General features: G+C 52.3%; 1 protein-coding gene across 1 annotated transcript in view; it reads right to left on the bottom strand.

Annotated features, from left to right (window-relative positions):
* syt3 (synaptotagmin III) overlaps window positions 1–16,695 on the bottom strand; it is a 67,398-nt gene that overhangs the window by 13,597 nt on the left and 37,106 nt on the right. Inside the window, exons 4-5 of the mRNA XM_038783821.1 lie at window positions 5,188–5,308; window positions 3,597–3,768 (exon numbers count right to left, since the gene is read on the bottom strand). Coding sequence (XP_038639749.1) covers window positions 3,597–3,768; window positions 5,188–5,308 — 293 coding nt within the window. The remainder of the gene's footprint in view (window positions 1–3,596; window positions 3,769–5,187; window positions 5,309–16,695) is intronic.

Raw genomic sequence — 16,695 nt, 5'->3', positions numbered from 1 at the left:
TAGATTTTTAGACTCTAAAGGTGTCGAGGGGTATGGGGAGGGCGCTCGGGTATGGTGTTGAGTGAGAGGATCAGCCACGATCACTTTGAACGATGGAACAGGCTCAAAGGACCAAATGGCTTCCTCCTGCTCCTATTTTCTATGTTTCTCTTATTCTGGTGAATATTCTCTGTGCTTAAGGTCAGTATGTCCTTCCTGAGGCGAGATCCTCAGAGCTTGTCCTGCAGATCTGTTTATCTTAAGTCCCATTATTTTCTCCCGTTTCGGCGCTTAGATTTCATTCAATAGATTTCTCCTCCTGACTGAGTTTTAATCTGGCTTGCAGCACTGTGCTTTTTTTTTGCCCCCACCTGCCACAGTAAAAATAGACGTATAATACTTGATTCAGCAAGTCTGCCATTTATTTCCCGTGTGTTTTAGTCTTTCCTCCTACACTGGGTCCACAATCATCATTACCTCCCCCCCCCCCCGCTATTTCTCTTGACCTATTTTTTTTAAGTTGCGGTGTTAGTATTGAATTCCTTAATTTTGTTTTTTGCATCATATTCCCTCTTTGCACCTCTATGGAGTTTGTTGCCACTCCAGTTTCTTGGCACTTCACCATTCCGTGGCTTGTCTGCGTACCTTTTCATTCAATGCTGCCTGCTCTCTCATTTGCAGGACGCGCAAGCTTAACAGCACCAGCGGAGCTTTTTACCATCAGGCCTGAGTCACCGCTTTGTGCTGGATCCAAACTCATCTGCGAATGCTTCCCGCTGTTCGTCTATAGTTTACCCATTTCGATCTCATCTCGGGATGCGGTCGATTTATTCCTTGCCCGTCCGAAATTTGCCTTGCTCAGATGTAAACTCTCTCGGTTCGCTCCAACCAAGCATCAAATTATATCACGGCCAATGCTGTCAAGGTGTACGCGTCCCTTAGCCTCAGACGGTTAACTGGTTCCGCCTCATTACTCATAATTAAATTGAAGAGACTGTTCTTTGGTCAGTGCTAACCACCATTCCAGAGATTCATCCAAACTCATTTTGAAAATGTTACTGCCTTTTCTGCCTGAGCTGTTCACCATCTTCCTGCCCACGTGAAAATTAAAATCTCCCCATTCTAACCAAATTGTTTCTGCTACATTATTCCTTTACGATGTTTCAACCTCCCCCTCACTATATCATGAGGGAGGCTTTTTGTTTTATTTGTTCGTGATGTGTGGGCAGGCCATCCCTTGAGGTAGCGGTGGCGAGTTGCCTGCTTGGAGCGGTGTGGTCCATTATGGTGTAGGTACACCCCCGGTGCTGTTAGGGAGGGAGTTCCAGGATTTCTTTTTTCCCGTCGGCGATGAAGGGACGGCCGATATATTTCCCAGTCAGGGTGGTGAGTGGCTTGGAGGGAACCTCCAGGTGGGGGTGTTCCCCATGTGTCTGCTGCCCTTGTCCTTCCAGATACTGGAGTTTGCGGGTTTCGGAGGCACTGTCGAAGGAGGCTTGGCGGATTGATTTTTGATGGCGCACACTGCTGCCACGCCCCATCCCCCGTCAGTGGTGGAGGGCATTAAGGTTTAAGATGGTGGATGAAGTGCCGATCAACTGGGCTGCTTTATCCTGGATGGTGTCGAGCTTCTCAATGAATGACAGAGGCAGAAACTGCAGGATTGGAACCGCAGGAAGTCAACCCCCGCAGCCTGAATCCCAGGACCAACCGAGTTTTAGGTGTCTCAGGGCAGGGAGGGTAAGGTGATGCGCAGTGCGGTAAGCAGATGGAGGTTGGGGTGTGGGTGAAGAGGCTGCGGGCCTGGGCAGGACTTAAGAGACCAAATCTTAGAGTCGTAGAGTCATACAGCACAGAAAGAGGCCCTTCAGCCCATCGTGTCTGCGCCGGCCATCAAGCACCTATCAATCTAATCAAGTACCTATCTATCCTAATCAAGCACCTATCTATCCTAATCAAGTACCTATCTATCCTAATCAAGGACCTATCTATTCTAATCAAGGACCTATCTATTCTAATCAAGGACCTATCTATCCTAATCAAGGACCTATCTATTCTAATCAAGCACCTATCTATCCTAATCAAGCACCTATCTATCCTAATCAAGCACCTATCAATTCTAATCAAGTACCTATCTATCCTAATCAAGCACCTATCTATCCTAATCAAGCACCTATCTATCCTAATCAAGTACCTATCTATCCTAATCAAGGACCTATCTATTCTAATCAAGGACCTATCTATCCTAATCAAGGACCTATCTATCCTAATCAAGTACCTATCTATCCTAATCAAGGACCTCTCTATTCTAATCAAGGACCTATCTATCCTAATCAAGCACCTATCCTAATCAAGTACCTATCTATCCTAATCAAGCACCTATCTATCCTAATCAAGTACCTATCTATCCTAATCAAGGACCTATCTATTCTAACCAAGTACCTATCTATTCTATTCAGGTACCTATCTATTCTTCAGGAGGGGCAGCGGAAGCGGGTTATCGGGGGGGGGGGGGGGGGGGGGGGGGGGGGGAAGGGGGTGGATGGGGTGGGGGGAGGGGGGTGGATGGGGTGGGGGGAGGGGGTGGATGGGGTGGGGGGAGGGGGGTGGATGGGGTGGGGGGGGGGTGGATGGGGTGGGGGTGGATGGGGTGGGGGGGAGGGGGTGGATGGGGTGGGGGGGAGGGGGGGGGATGGGGTGGGGGGAGGGGGGTGGATGGGGTGGGGGGAGGGGGGGGGACGGGGTGGGGGGAGGGGGGTGGATGGGGTGGGGTTTGGGGGGAGAGGGGGGATTGCCCGATGTCAGAGGGAGGCTGCTGAAGGAGACATCCCCCGCCCAGCTTCCCACCCGAGGCTTGGACAGGATTCCCTTCTGGGCCCCCCGCCTGCGCCCTCAACTACTCCTTCCGGAACCATCCAACGGTGAATTTGCGGAGAGCGATCAGGGCGGGTGGGAGCCCGATCGTAAGGCGGTCAACCCTCCCGCCGCCTGCAAAGCTGGCGACAGTGGAACGTACACCTCTGCCAATGGAGTCATGACGGCACAGATGGTCGACACATCCCAGGCTGGCTCGCTCTGTAGAGCAATCTAGGCAGTACCAACACCCCCCCACCCCACCCTCCACTCTACCCCCATAGCCCAGCAATTTCATTTCCCTGAAGCGCTCATCCAATTTCCTTTTGAAAACATTGTCTCTGCCTCAGTGCCCTTTCAGCCCATTACCATTCGCTGCGTAATAAAATTCGTCATCCAATCCCTCAGCACGGTTTTCTCAAAGCTGAAATCCATGCCCCTTCACTCTTGCATGACCAGCTGAAGGCAACAACATTTCCTTGTCTCCCATCCCCTACCCCCTCGTTTGCGTGAACCCGTCTTTAATCTAACCCTTCGACTCCAGGTCAATCTACGCTCCTTCCAATGGCCAGACCTTCCTTGTTGAGCATCAGGGCTGTTTTTCTCAGTCACACGCTGAACACACTGCTACACCGAAACCAATGTGGGTGGATGTTGGTGCTTAATCCTTTCATAAGTCCAACCGTCCCCCCCCCCCCCCCAGCTCCTCCCACCCCCCCCCCCACCCCAAGGCCAGCCCCCTATTTGGTTCAAGAGCCTCTCACCAATCGTAGTCCATGACAGCAATGATGACGTTGACGTGATCCATGTTCTCGTTGGGAATGTCGAACACCAGCGCCTCGTTGTACACCGGGTTGAGTGTGTTTTTCTTAATCGAGGTCTTCCGCTTCTTCAGGCGCCTCCCTTCGCAGATCAGCGAGGCCTTCACGTAGGGATCTGCGAAGAGAGGGGAGGAGGGGTTTGGTCGAGAAACGGGGCTGGTGCCCACCGGGGCCTCGGTTCTCTGCTGCTACCCTTCCCCCACAGCCCCAGAGCCGCCCTCACGTTCGAACAGGAAAGGGAGAAATCGCTGCCGACCTCGGCTGATCTCGGCCTGAATAAAGGCGCTGACTACAACGTGGGGGCCTGTGTCTGCCAACCACTGGCCTGCACTGGCAAACGGCGGCGATTGCTGCAATTGGCCTCAGCACCCTCAGTCAGGGAAGGGCAAGATCAATAAAGGCAGGAACCCTGGACTGGAGTCTCCGGTCGCCGACGCCGAAATCGCGTTCGGAGAATCCAAATTCCCGACGGAATCAGGAGGCGGCACTGCTTTCGCGTTGCTCCGCCCCCTCCATTGCCTGGGGCCCACGCCCCTGCGATGCTCCGCCCCCGACCGGCCGAGTTCCCGACTACGTGTGTCTCCCACGGTCTCACCCGTCGGGAACTCGACGTGCCGGCTGCGGACTCAGTCCCGCGCCGCCACAGTCGCGATCCGGGGAGACCCGATCGGCGGGCGGGTGTTGGGGAGGGGGGGGGTGTACATTACCCGAGGCTGGCGGCACTGTGGGGGGGGGTTCGGGGTACGCGGGCCGGCTGAAGGGGGCTATTCACGGGCTGGGTCCGCGAGCGGCCTCCGCCGTGAAGCACGGCGCGACCGCTGCAGGCCTTCGCCGTGCGCCTGTGTGGCCACGGACCCGGCAGTTCACCGGGCCGTATCGGCGGCTGGAGCCGTCCTGCTCGCCCCCCCCCCCTCCCCGCCCCCCAGCAGAACGGGGACTCGGTGGCCGTTTTGCGCCAGTTTTCCTGACTTAAAACGCCTCAGTTGCCACGGCGACGTGGGGACATAGCCCCAGAACGGGAGAAGCCAGCCCCCTATTCCTGAATTATTATCCATGGGAGTAAATCATTCAACCCCTCTCGTCTGTCCCACCACTAATTTAGGTCATGGACAATCTGCACACTGACTGCCGTTCGCTTCATACCCCTCAACCCCCCCCAAAAAAAAACTATCGACCTCATCGAAAATTGTAATCGTCCACCCAGTACCCACTGGGAGATTTTTGCATCGCCTCCTAAAATAGGCCCCAATAACGCCTATAAGAATGGGAGCATGTGCAGGATTCAGGGTCAGGGGTCAGGGGTCGGCCAATCGACCCTCCCTGTCTCAACCGCATGCGGCTGAGGTACCCCGGGGGGAAGAGAGAGTTGACAGTATCTGTCGGAGCAACGACCCAGGAGAGAGGGAGAAAGGGCCGTGGTGGGTGAGGGTTGTGGGGAGGCAAGGAGGGCTGAGAAGTGTACAATTGGTTTGAGGGGAACGGGAGAGGTGGGTGAGGGGGGGCCTACCGTTCTCGCGCGAGGCGGTAAGGTTACCTGAGAATCCGGTTAAATCCATCGCCTTTAGGTTGGTGGCTTTGATAATGGTGATGGTCAGCCTCCCGGCCGTTGGGAGGTAGCACAGAGAGAAGTTTATCTCGCCCAGATCAGCCTTCTCCTGGGGGAAAGAGAAACACATTAGTGCCGCAAACGAACACCCCAGAATACTCCGACCTGGGCTTTATTTCTCGGCACTGCAGCGAAGGATTCAAATATTCCTCGTCTGTTTATCGTCCTGAGATGGAAACACGCCTTACCTCCGTCAAGACCAAACGGCCATCAGAGCAAGTGGGAGATAATCATTGAATAATCATCCAGAATAATCATTGAATAATCATTGAATAATCATTGAATACTCATCCAGACCAATCATGCCAAATCTGCTTCACCTTTCAGATGAACGTGCATACGATCATGCAAATCAGGAGTGGGAGTCGGCCATTTGGCCCCTCGAGCTGGTCCACCATTCAATAAGATCATGGCTGACCTGATGGTGGCCTCAGCGCCCCTCCCCCCATAACCCTGATACCCTTTGATCCTCTACTTAGTCAAGAATCTGTCTCCTTCCACTGCTCACTCATACTTCGATAGGTAGAGGCCCAACCTGCCCTTCCTTTCCACCTAATTCCTTATTAATTTACTCATTCTTTCATCCCAGGAATCGGCCGAGTGCACCTTCTCCGAACTGCTACCAAGACAGCGATGGTAAATATATCCCTCCTCAAAGTAATGAGCTGTCTCCCTGTCCATCAGGAGTGAGGGAGCCCAGTGCTGGAGTGGTGAAAATTGGGATTAGCCGAAAGGGGCGATTTGGAGGAGCGCCGATATAGCGGAGGGTCGGCGGCGGGGGGGAGCTCGAGAAGATTATTGAGACTTGGAGAGGTCCGAAAACAACAATGAGGATTTAAAAATCGAGGCTTTGTTCAATTGGGTGCCAACGTAGGCTAGCGAGCACGGGGCTGATGGCGGAAAGGGGCTTGGTCGGAGTCAGGGATTTGGGACGCAGGGCTCGAGGTTATGGAGACCGTTACAATAGTCAAGTCTTGAGGTACCAAAGGCGTCAGCTGGGCCTCAGACTTTCAGCAGCAGATTTACTGACGCAGCCTTGTTAGTCAAGGCAGCACGGTAGCATAGTGGTTAGCATCAATGCTTCACAGCTCCAGGGTCCCAGGTTCGGTTCCCGGCTGGGTCACTGTCTGTGCGGAGTCTGCACGTCCTCCCCGTGTGTGCGTGGGTTTCCTCCGGGTGCTCCGGTTTCCTCCCACAGTCCCAAGATGTGCGGGTTAGGTGGATTGGCCATGCTAAATTGCCCGTAGTCCTAAAAAGTAAGGTTAAGGGGGAGTTGTTGGGTTACGGGTATAGGGTGGATATGTGAGTTTGAGTAGGGTGATCATTGCTCGGCACAACATCGAGGGCCGAAGGGCCTGTTCTGTGCTGTACTGTTCTAAATCTAAATCTATCTGCCTTAAAAAAATTTAATCGGGGCAGCACGGTGGCACAGTGGTTAGCACTGCTGCCTCACGGCGCCGAGGTCCTGGGTTTGATCCCGGCTCTGTGTCACTCTCCGTGTGGAGTTTGCACATTCTCCCCGTGTCTGCGTGGGTTTCGCCCCCACAAAGATGTGCAGGGTAGGTGGATCGGCCGCGCTAAATTGCCCCTTAATTGGAAAAAATTAATTGGGTACTCTAAATTTTAAAAAAACTAAAGAAAAACATTTAATCACCCTGCCTCTTACACTCTTTGGGGAAGAGAGCTCCACAGACAAACGACCTGAGAGAAAAAACATTTGCCTCATCGCTGTCTTAAATGGGAGAATGCTTCTATTTAACTCTCGCCCTTTCGTTCTAGTCTCTCCCACAAAGGGAGACATCCTCCCAGCACTTACCTCTTGAGTTCCCTCACGAGCTTATGTTTCAATAAGGCCCCCTCTCATTCTTCTAAACATCAATGGATATTTGCGCAACATGTCAAACCTCACCTCACGGGTAGAATTTTAAGGATTCGCGCGCGCCTTCTTAAGAGTTGGCGCCGAACACGCAGGGGCCTAGTCTCGATCTCCCACGTCAATTTAAGGCTTGCTTGAGTGCCGATGGGCTGTGGGCGTGACTTCAATCTGCCGTTGGAAGACCCACCTGAGAGAGAGCTGTGGGCCAATCAGACTGGCGTTGATGTGGCCAGAAGCGGTACTTTGCCTGGGACTAAGTCCCGGGATCTTTGAAAAGGTAGGCCCTGACGGGGTTCCCAGAAGGGGAGGGGACGCCCAGGGTGAATTTGGTGGGAGAGGGAGGCGGGGCGATCGGGGCTTTGTCGGGGGGGGTTGGGGTGGGGTGGGGTAGAGGTGGTAGGCCAGCGGTCCTGGAGCTCAGACATCTGGACGATAAGATAACCCATCCCAGGAACCCCTTCTCTCCTACAACGGACTGCTTTTAACAACACGTAATTTCCAAAGAGAAATCTGTAATTGCCTGGACAAAGACCTTTTGTTTTCATACTACCTCTGCCAACCCCATCAAGTCTCAAGCGCTTTACGGCCAATGCAGTACATTTGAAATTTTTGCAATGTAGGGAGTTTGAACAGTCGTCGTAAGAGCACACGAAACAGGAGCAGGAGTGGGCCATTCGGCCCCTCGAGCCTGCTCCACCATTCCATAAGATCATGGCTGATCTGACTGTGTTTTGAGTTCCACATTCCCAGCGACCATCCCAGTTAAGCTTTGCGTTATGTTTCTTTGTCGGCGGAGAGGGAAAAGGCCCGGAGGCGCCCACACTCTGGATTCTTGTGAAACGCGGTGAGGGGTTTATTAAGAGCCGTTGCTCGTACAATCAAGGTGACGATCCGCCCAAAGCCCGCACAAGCGCTCTGCTGATGTCACCACACATCACATGATGCAGATCCAGCAAGAATGTTTTCCCAGGTCCATAACACTCTGATCCCCTGGCCTATCAAAAATCTATCTCCCTCCACCGTGGTGGGATTCGAACCCAGGACCCAGAGCATGATCCTGGGTTTCTGGATACTAGTTCAGCAACAATAATACTGCGCCACCGCCTCCCTGGTTCGAATCTATACGATTCTACTTCAGGGTTGAAGAGAGGGAGAAACCGGCTACTTTTATGTTTGATTCCTCTCGTAATAGAGGAGAGCATTCCATTAGCCTTCTTAATTACTTGCTGTCATGTAGGAAACACTGCAGCCAATTGGCACACGGGAAAGCCCATAAATAGCAGCGTGATCACAATCAGATTATCTGTTTTTAATCATGTTGGTTGAACGATGAATATTGGCCAGGCGGCTCGGGACTGCTACCACCCCAACTCCCCCCCCCCACCCCAACTCCCCCCCACCCCCCCACCACCACCACCACCCCAACTCCCCCCCACCCCAACTCCCCCCACCCACCCCCACCACCCCAACTCCCCCCCACCCAAACTCCCTCCCCACCCCAACTCCGCCCCACCCCCCCAACTCCCCCCACCCCAACTCCCCCCCACCACAACTCCCCCCCACCACAACCCCCCACTCCCCCCACCTCCACCCCCCTACCCCCCCACCACCACCCCCCACCCCAACTCCCCCCACCCCCCCACCACCCCCACCACCCCAACTCCCCCCCCCCCCCAACTCCCCCCACCCACCCCCACCACCCTAACTCCCCCCCCACCCCAACTCCCCCCCACCCCAACTCCCCCCACCCCCCCAACTCCCCCCACCCCAACTCCCCCCACCCCCCCCACCACCCCAACTCCCCCCACCCCAACTCCCCCCCACCCCTCCAATGCCCCCCACCCCAACTCCCCCCACCCCCCCACCACCCCAACTCCCCCCACCCCAACTCCCCCCCACCCCCCCAACCCCCTCCCCACCCCAACTCCCCCCCACCACAACTCCCCCCCCACCACAACCCCCCCCACTCCCCCCACCACCACCCCCCTACCCCCCCCACCACCACCCCCCCCACCCCAACTCCCCCCACCCCCCCAACTCCCCCTCCACCACCCCCCCCCCCCCCCCCCCCCCGACCCCCGACTTTCCGAATTCTCCCTCCGCGTACCGGAATGTGGCGACTGGGGGCTTTTTGCAGTAACTTTGTTGCGGCTTTAATGTAAGCCTACTTGTGACACCAACAAAGATTATTATATTGATGGGTGCCCCTCTGATTGAAAAAAAAATTCTTTGCTGGGACGTGGGCATTGTTGGCAAGGGTGGCATTTGGTGTCCACCCACGACTGCCTTTGAACCGGGTGGTCCGCTCGACCATTTCCAGAGGGCAGTTAGGAGTCAGCCACCTTGCTGCGGGTCTGGACTCACATGTAGGTCAGACTGGGTGGGGCCATTAGTGAGCAACAACCGAAGATAGTTTCATGGTCGGCGTTGCTGAGCACAGGGTCTGGATTCTCCAGCCTCCCAGCCGCGTGTTTCCTGGCGCCGGGCGGCGGCGCGCCTTTGGCTGGTGGCACGCTTCTCCGTTCCCGGGATTGTCAATGGGAATTTCCTCAGAAGCCACTCCACGCCTTCGGGAGCCAGCAAACGGCCAGAGATTCCCGGCCTAGCTTTTCAACGGCAGATTTCATTCGTTGAATTTAATCTCCACCGGGTGCCGGGCTGGGATTTGAACCCGGGTTGTCCGTCACGTCAGCCTGCGCCTTTGGCTTCCTAGCCCAGCGACGTGACCTCTATGCTGTCCTCACCCGCCTCACACTTCCTCCCGTGGGTTGAGCAGCCTTGCTGCCCCTCAGGGTTTCCGGGCTCACGCACAGGGAATGGTCACTTGGGGCAGGGTGTGCTCTGCAGGTTGAGGGATGACCATTGGAAATAGAACAGTACAGCACAGAATAGGCCCTTCGGCCCTCAATGTTGTGCCGAGCCATGATCACCCTACTCAAACCCACGTATCCACCCTATACCCGTAACCCAACAACCCCCCCCCCTTAACCTTACTTTTATTAGTACACTACGGGCAATTTAGTATGGCCAATCCACCTAACCCGCACATCTTTGGACTGTGGGAGGAAACCGGAGCACCCGGAGGAAACCCACGCACACAGGGGGAGGACGTGCAGACTCCACACAGACAGTGACCCAGCCGGGAATCGAACCTGGGACCCTGGAGCTGTGAAGCATTTATGCTAACCACCATGCTACCCTGCTGCCCCTCAGAATGGTGGAGGACGGGGCGAAAGAGGTTTTAAAAGGTGTCATGTGAGAGTACTTTAAGAACTGGGTGTTTATAAATGGGTGTGTATATAAATATCTGTAGTGAGAGTACCTTTAAGAAATGGGTGTTTACTACTGCAGCGATGTCAGAGAGTGGGTGGAGCTGGGCTGTCTGTCAGCTTTTTACTTTCATTTTTGAGCAGGCTGCAGGGTGTGTTTTAGTTTCGTTTTCAGTGTTGGAGCTGAAGCCAGACCGAGCAGGTGTACTGCTGTTCTCTCTGCCATCAAAAGACCATCTCTTGATCATTTGGGGAATTCAGAATTATAAATTCTTTCAGTAGTGACTTTAACCTGATGTGCTTCTGATAAAGGTTTTGTTTTTAAGTCGTATGGATGTTAAAAGGAAAGCTTAAAGGATTACTTAGTGTTGTATTCTTTGGGGGTTGTATCTGAATTAATGGTTGCTAAGGTGTTCACTGTATGTTTTAAAAAGGTTAACTTGAGTTCATAGAATAAACATTGTTTTGCTTAAAACAATACTTTTCCATTTCTGCTGTACACCTGTAGAGTGGGCCGTGTGCTCCCCATACCACAATCTATTAAAAGTTGTGGGTCAGGGGAACTCCTTGATACACTTTGGGGTTCTGTAAACCCTGTCCCATAACAAAAGCATTAAACGGCCAATGAATAGATTAACCTGAAATGAAATTTTCCTCTTTCGCAAGTGTGAGCGTCGCCGTACTAATAAAAATGCAACCTGACGGGCCTGAAGAATATAACCTATCTTCGAGGTCAGGGTGCGGGCTACACATTCTGTGTCTGCTTCCTCCAACACACCAGGACCTTTGCTGCTCGATGTCGGAACCACTGAAGTAAGAACAGCCCAAGTCCTGGTTGTGTGAATGCCGACTCACTTGTGTGAATCATTTGATTACTTCAGTTAATGATCGGAGACCACCCACCCAGGCCCCCAACCCCAGATGTCAGTTCGCTTCGATTGGGTCGGTGATTCGAGTCTGAAAGACGGATTTACTTTTCAACAGTGCCTACTGAACTCCGCCACAAGATGTCGCTAGCTGTGGCTCCCCAGCAGGCTCTTGTCGCGTTCTGGCCCCCATCGGATTCTGGGATAGGTTGTCCGCTAAGGGCTGGGGGGTGCGCGAGGCTTTTCAGAAGATTAAATCCCAGCTATAGGTCAACAACAATAATTATATAAATATATATATGCAACACCGCTAATGCAATAAAATAGCACAGAACAGGAACGTTATAAAACAAAGTACGGCACCAGGCCGCATATTAGGTCAGATGAGGAAAGCGTAGTCAATGAGGAGTGTCATAAAGGCAGTAGAGAGGTGGAATAGTGCAAGGAGGGTTTTCCAGAGCTTGGAGCCTTACCAACTGAAGACAGCGCCACCAGTGGTGGGGCGATTAAAATTAGGCACACACAAAAGGTCAGATGTCATGAAGTGTAGCCAAGACTGAGGTTGTAGTGTGTTGAAAATTGCATTGCGCATATTGTCCATTTGAGGCCACCGTGCGCACATGTACCAGCAGAGGGAGTCTGCCGGGAAGAGATTATGAAGGATCCATGTTTAAAAGCTCATGCAGTTCTAATTCGAAATCCCCCTCCCCCCCCCCCCCCCCCCCCCCCCCCCCACCCCCGCTGCTGAATGCCTCTGTCCCAAGAACGACACAGAGGCCTTCAGGAGGGGAGAGGGAATGGAGAATGATGGGGCTGTGATGAGGCCTTCTATCCCTGCATCGGAGAAGTTCAGGGCCTTCCAGCCAGCAGCGCAGGGACTATCGGCAGATTCACGTTTATCACCATTTGAGTACAAGGAACAAAGAACAAAGAAAAGTACAGCACAGGAACAGGCCCTTCGGCCCTCCAAGCCCGTGCCGACCATTCCGCCCGTCTAAACTAAAGCCTTCTGCACTTCCGGGGTCCGTATCCCTCGATTCCCATCCTATTCATGTATTTGTCACGATGCCCCTTAAACTTCACTATCATCCCTGCTTCCACCACCTCCCCTGGCAGCGAGTTCCAGGCACCCCCACCCTCTGTGTAAAAAACTTGTCTCGTACATCTCCTCTAAACCTTGCCCCTCGCACCTTAATCCTATGCCCCCTAGTAATTGACCCCTCTACGCTGGGGAAAAGCCTCTGACTATCCACTCTGTCTATGCCCCTCATAATTTAGTAGACTTCTATCAGGTAACCCCTCAACCTCTGTCGTTCCAGTGAGAACAAGCCGAGTTTATTCAACCTCTCCTCATAGCTAATGCCCCCCATACCAGGCAACATCCTGGTAAATCTCTTCTGCACCCTCTCTAAAGCCTCCACACCCTTCTGGTAGTGTGGCGACCAGAATTGAACACTATACTCCAAGTGTGGCCTAACTAATGTTCTATACAGCTGCAACATGACTTGCCAATTTTTATACTCAATGCCCCAGCCAATGAAGGCACGCATGTCGTATGCCTTCTTGACTACCTTCTCCACCTGTGTTGCCCCTTTCAGTGACCTGTAGACCTGTACGCCTAGATCTCTCTGACTTTCAATACTCTTGAGGGTTCTACCATTCACTGTATATTCTCTACCTGCATTAGACCTTCCAAAATGCATTAACTCATATTTGTCCGGATTAAACTCCATCTGCCATCTCTCCGCCCAAGTCTCCAAACCATCTAAATCCTGCTGTATCCTCTGACAGTCCTCATCGCTATCCTCAATTCCACCAACCTTTGTGTCGTCTGCAAACTGACTAATCAGACCAGTTACATTTTCCTCCAAATCATTTGTATATACTACGAACAGCAAAGGTCCCAGCACTGATCCCTGCGGAACACCACTAGTCACAGCCCTCCAATCAGAAAAGCACTCTTCAATTGCTACTCTCTGCCTTCTATGACTTAGCCAGTTCTGTATCCATCTTGCCAGCTCACCCCTGATCCCGTGTGACTTCATCTTTTGTATCAGTCTGCCATGAGGGACCTTGTCAAAGGCCTTACTGAAGTCCATATAGATAACATCCACTGCCCTACCTGTATCAATTATCTTTGTGACCTCCTCGAAAAACTCTATCAAGTTTGTGAGACACGAGCTTCCCTTCACAAAACCGTGCTGCCTCTCCCTAATACGTCCATTTGCTTCCAAATGGGAGTAGATCCTGTCTCGAATAATTCTCACCAATAATTTCCCTATCACTGACATAAGGCTCACCGGCTTGTAGTTCCCTGGATTATCCTTGCTACCCTTCTTAAACAAAGGAACAACATTGGCTACTCTCCAGTCCTCCAGGACATCATCTGAAGACAGTGAGGATCCAAAGATTTCTGTCAAGGCCTCAGCAATTTCCTCTCTAGCCTCCTTCAGTATTCTGGGGTAGATCCCATCAGGCCCTGGGGACTCATCTATCTTAATATTTTTCAAGATGCCCAACACCTCGTATTTTTGGATCTCAGTGTGACCCAGGCTATCTACACACCCTTCTCCAGACTCAACATCCGCCAATTCCTTCTCTTTGGTGAATACTGATGCAAAGGGGCTGGTTTAGCTCAGGGGCTGGTTTAGCTCACTCGGCTAAATCGCTGGCTTTTAAAGCAGACCAAGCAGGCCAGCAGCATGGTTTGATTCCCGTACCAGCCTCCCCGAACAGGCGCCGGAATGTGGCGACTAGGGGCTTTTCACAGTAACTTCATTGAAGCCTACTCGTGACAATAAGCAATTCTCAATTTCAATTTTTCAATTTTTAAGTATTAATTTAGTACCTCGCCCATTTCCTCAGGCTCCACACATAGATTCCCTCCCCTGTCCTTCAGTGGCCAACCCTTTCCCTGGCTACCCTCTTGCTTTTTGTGTCCGTGTAAAAAGCAGTGGGATTTTCCTGAACCCTATTTGCCAATGACTTTTCGTGACCCCTTTTAGCCCTCCTGACTCCTTGCTTAAGTTCCTTCCTACTTTCCTTATATTCCACACAAGCTTTGTCTGTTCCCAGCCTTCTAGCCCTGACAAATGCCTCTTTTTTCTTTTTGACGAGGCCTACAATATCTCTCGTTATCCAAGGTTCCCGAAATTTGCCGTATTTATTCTTCTTCCAGAATTGAACCCGGGTCCCCGGCGCCGTGAGGCAGCCGTGCCAACCACTGTGCAGGTCAAACATTCGGCAAATATCTTCAGCAACGGGCAGGAATTTTGGGGAGAGTGCAGCGCAGGAGGACTAGTTTGAGACTGGTTGAGCAAAGAACACAGTTGGAGTGCTGCACAAGTTCCACATTACAATGGGAGAAATCGCGCTGTTGTGCTGATCTCCGCACCCATTTATGTAATTTTTTTGCAATTTGGAGAGCAGTCTTTGTGTCTCTCACCCCTATTGTGACTGAGCACACACTGACATTTCAATTAGATTTCAACGTAATTAATAGTTGCATAAAGGTAGGTAAGTGATTGATAGACTCCATTACCTAATAACACTGGAGAAAGTGCAGGTGAAACATCTCTACTTATCTCTGCGTAATAAATGATCTGTTTCAGCATTCAGCAATGTATAGTGCCAAACCAATCACTTATACAATGACTCCACATACCCTGGTGTGTACATACTTGCAGCTCATCACTGTCCAAGGCATTAGTGGAAGCGTTTCCAATGGTTAAAGACCAGAGCAACTTTGGAGAACCACTAGCTTGCAACATCCTGGGGGGTCATTGACCAGAAACTGAATGGACTAGCCTCATAAATACTGTGGCTGGCACAAGTCAGGAGGGTGATGGGATAGGCTCCACTTGCCTGGATGAGCGCAGCTCCAACAACACTCAAGGAGCTCAACACCATCCAGGCCGGGGCAGCTCCGCTTGATTCACACCTCTTCCACTAAATTCACTCCCTCCACCACCGACGCACAGCGGCAGCCGTGTGTACCATCTACAAGATGCACTGCAGCAACTCACCAAGGCTCCTCAGGCAGCACCTTCCAAACCCACGACCACTACCACCTAGAACGACAAGATAACTGCGAACAACACCACCTGGAGGTTCCCCTCCAAGTCACTCACCATCCTGACTTGGAAATACATCGGCCGTTCCTTCACTGTCGCTGGGGCAACATCCTGGAACTCCCTCCCTAACAGCACAGTGGGTATACCTACACCTCAGGAACTGCAGCGGGATCAAGAAGGCGGCTCACCGCCACCTTCTCAAGGGTTAGTAGGGATGGGTAGTAAATGTGGCCTCGCCAGCGACATCCACATCCCGTAACTGAATTTTTGAAAATGCTAATATTTTACTATAAATGCCCGTTCTTGGGATGTGGATATTTCTGGGAAGTATCTCCCAGCAGTAGTGGTCCATTAGAAACGATCTCCCTGTTGACATCCATGTGGTGTTAGGTAGGTGACTCCAGGATTTGGTTAGTAGTGACAATGAAGGAACAGCCAAGAATGTCCGAGTCAGGGTTGTGCGTGACTTGGAGGGGAACTTGAGGTGGGTGGTGTCTCCCTCATATCTGGCTCACTAGCCCTTCTAGCAGATCAGAGAATCACTACAATGTACAAGGAGGCCAATTGGCCCATCGAGTCTGCACCCACCCTCCGAAAGAGCACCCTACCTAGGCCCACTCCCTCTCTCGCCAAACCCCGTAACATGACCTGCACATCCCTGGGCACTAAGGGGCAATTTAGCGTGGTCAATCCACCTAACCCGCACATCTTTAGACAATGGGAGGAAACTAGGGAACCCAGAGGAAACCCATGCAAACACAGGGAGAACATGCAAACTCCACACAGTCACCTAAGGCCAGAATCGAACCCGGGTCTCTGGCGCTGTGAGGCAGCAATGCTAACTAACCACTATGCCACCGTGACGGGCAAATGGCAGTCATATGGGGGCACTGTCAAAGAATACCCTCTCCTACCACAGGGGAGGGAATAATGACCGATTCTTGCTGGGGTTAATGCATAGTCCACCCACATTCTACAACTTTAAAAAAAAATTCATTCACAGGATGTGGGTGTCGCTGGCTAGGCCAGAATTCATGGCCCATCCCTAATTGCCCTTCAGAAGGTGGTGGGGAGCTGCCATCTTGAACCACTGCAGTCCATGAAGTGTAAGTACACCTTCAGTGCTGGTAGGTTGGGATCTCCAGGATTTTGACCCAACGGCAGCGAAGGAGCGGCCGATATATTCCCAACTCAGGATTCTGAGTGGCTGGGAGGGGAACCACCAGGTGGTGGTGTCCCCATTTTCCTGCCACCTTCGTCCTTCTAGATGGTCGCGGTCATGGGTTTGGAAGGTGCTGTGGAAGGGGCCTTGGCCAATGTCATTCTTCAAAGGTGTAAACATCCACGTGCAA

This window comes from Scyliorhinus canicula, chromosome 23 (assembly GCF_902713615.1).
Source record: "Scyliorhinus canicula chromosome 23, sScyCan1.1, whole genome shotgun sequence".
NCBI classification, from domain to species: Eukaryota; Metazoa; Chordata; class Chondrichthyes; order Carcharhiniformes; family Scyliorhinidae; genus Scyliorhinus; species Scyliorhinus canicula.
This window is presented reverse-complemented; position numbering and strand designations above follow the sequence as displayed.